The sequence below is a fragment of the Bison bison genome, unplaced genomic scaffold (assembly GCF_000754665.1).
Source record: "Bison bison bison isolate TAMUID 2011002044 unplaced genomic scaffold, Bison_UMD1.0 scf7180017864492, whole genome shotgun sequence".
NCBI lineage: Eukaryota > Metazoa > Chordata > Mammalia > Artiodactyla > Bovidae > Bison > Bison bison.
In genome coordinates this window covers 8217766-8220400 of record NW_011495051.1, presented here as the reverse complement: position 1 = coordinate 8220400, position 2635 = coordinate 8217766, and the positions used below count along the sequence as shown (strand labels likewise).

At 54.3% G+C, this 2635-nt stretch overlaps 1 protein-coding gene across 2 annotated transcripts in view; it reads left to right on the top strand.

Annotated features, from left to right (window-relative positions):
• MRPL4 (mitochondrial ribosomal protein L4) overlaps nucleotides 1–2635 on the top strand; it is a 9612-nt gene that overhangs the window by 4354 nt on the left and 2623 nt on the right. For both annotated transcript variants that reach the window (XM_010828381.1, XM_010828382.1), the window contains exon 5: nucleotides 1788–1905. In XM_010828381.1, coding sequence (XP_010826683.1) covers nucleotides 1788–1905 — 118 coding nt within the window. The remainder of the gene's footprint in view (nucleotides 1–1787; nucleotides 1906–2635) is intronic.

Here is a 2635-nt window from a genome sequence, read left to right as displayed (position 1 = left end):
GAAGGCCGTGCTGTGTCTTCTCTGGATGGCTGGCTCAGGCCTCATTTTCTCTCTCCTGAACCATTCCCCAATGGGCCATTTTTTTTTTTTCTTAAATGTGAGCACTGAGAATTTTTTTAAGATTTATTTTTATGTATTGCTAATTATACTCATACCTTTATTTATTTGTTGGGCTGCTCTGGGTCTTTCCTGTGGCACGTGGGATCCAGTTCCCTGCCCAGGGATCGAACCCAGGCCCCCTGCACTGGAAACATGGAGGCTTGGCCACTGGACCTCGAGGGGAGTCCTCTAACCCTGCTAACATCTTGATCTTGGACCTCTGGCTTCCAGAAGTGTGAGACAGTACAGTGCTATTGACGAAGCTCTAGTCTGTGCCTGCGTGCTCTTTGCGACGCCATGGACCGTAGCCCACCCCCACCCCTAGGCTCTTAGCCGCTGGACCACCAGGGAATTCACACTAGGCATTTTCTGAACACCCACTGCGCACTGGGCATTTTGCTAGGGGACATGACAGGCAAGGTCCCTGCCCTCATGAAGCTCCCAGTCTAGTCAGAATGGGAGAGTGGGAGTCAAGCAGCCATGCCTATAAATGTTTCATTAGGGAAGTTGTCTCAGAAGAAAGGGGCATTTAACCTCAGGGATGTGATAGGCAGGAGCTAAGTAGGTAGAGGGGGCAGTGGGGCTGGCATGGAGGGAGTGGGAGCCTCACAGGCAAAGGCCTGTGGGATCAGAGGGAGCCCAGGGTGGCCCTGGAGGTCAGTAGGGGCAATGTGGGGTGTTTGGATTTGGTGCCAAGAGCATGGAAGATGCCGTTCTCAGTCAGGGCCCCTGCCTTTCATGTGGCCACCTCGAGTCTTGTGAGCCCTGCCTGGCTCCCCATGGCCCTGGGAATGAAGTCATTAGCCTGGCATTGGAAGCCTCACAGGATCCCCCATCCCACACCTCTCCCCGATTCTAACCCCCACAGCTTTCCCCATATCCCACCTTCCTTTCATTTTTTAAATTTTATTTTATTCTTATTTTTTTGGCCACTTGGCTTGTGGGATCTTAGTTTCCAAACCAGGGATTGAACCCGGGCCCCTTGCACAGAGTCCTAATCACTGGACTGCCAGGAAATTCCCCCACTTTCCTTTTTTTAAAAGTTAGGTTGTTTTCTTCTTTTTTTTTTGTTTTAAAAATAGATATATTTATTGATTTTATTTTTGGCTGTGCTGGGTCTTCATTGTTGCACGCCGGCTTTCACTAGTTTTGGCGAACAGGGGCTAATCTTTGTTGTGGTGTACCAGCTTCTCATTGCAGTGGCTTCACTTGTTTCGGAGCATGGACTCTAGTGGGGGGTGGGCTTCAGTTGTGGCACACAAGCTTAGTTGTCCCAAGGCATGTGGGATCTTCCGGGACCATGGATTGAACTGGTGTGCCTTGCATTGCAAGATGGATTCTTATCCACTGGCCCACCAGGGAAGCCCTTACCTTCCTTTTAATTACAACCACATGGAAATCATTCAAAAAATACGAAGCACCTACTGTGTGCCAGGCAGCAGCGCCCCTGCCCTTCTGAGGCTGACGTTCTGGAGTGGAGGAGGAAGCTCTTGACTTCTTTATCCCTCTCTCCCTCCCAAAGCACTCTGTGCTTGACCTGATGGAGCCCCAGTCTCTGTGCCTCCTCTCCAGCTCCCCAGCAGCGGGCCGGTCCTCCCAGCTCACTGCCCCGTCAGTGGGCCTGGTGCCTTTCGGCTGCAATAGCATCTTCCTGTGAACCTGACTCTCTCCTCACTCTGTGCCCACAGAGCTACGCCAAGACCAAGACCAGGGCTGAGGTGCGGGGAGGTGGCCGGAAGCCCTGGCAGCAAAAAGGCAGTGGGCGCGCCAGACACGGCAGCATCCGCTCCCCAATCTGGCGAGGAGGTGAGCAGGTCTGCCCACGTGTGTGCAGTCAGAGGTTGGCGAGACTGTGCACTTCCCCGCAAGTCCCCGCAGCCCTGGCCTCAACCTCTCATCAGGCCGTGGCCACAGCCCCTTTCTGCCCCACCTCTCAGCTCACCTCTCCTGGCCCACACTTCACACAGCACCCAGAGGGATCTTCCCAAGCCTCCTAGCTCCTGTGTGAAGTCTGAGCCCCTCATCTTGGCCTTCCAGCCCCTGGTGGCTGTAGACCCCCTCTCCGCTCTGTCCCTTCCACGCCCTCCTGACCAGGTAGAGCTGACTCAGTCATCTTCCATTTGCCTGGCCAATTCCTCTTAACCTTCCCTGGGTTGGGAAGATCCCCTGGAGAAGGGAATGACTACCCACTCCAGTATCCTGGCCTGGAGAATTCCATGGACTGTGGAGTCGCAGAGTAGGACACAACTGAGCAACTTTCACTTTCCCTTGTGTTTGGGCCCTGCCTCCTCCAGGAAGCCCTCCATGATCCTCTTTGGGTCCCCCCTACCCCCTGAATCCCCTTGTGCTGCCCCACACAACCCTGATTCCCTCTGCGATCAAGCCTCTGTCTGAATATGAACGAGGGAGGGATCCTATCAGGTCCCCTGCTGCCTCCCAGGGCCCAGCAGGGGGAGCAGCCAAGTAGAATTATCCTCACTCAGGGATTGATGGCTGAGGACACCAGGCCCCTCTGAGGCGAAATTACCTGTCCCAG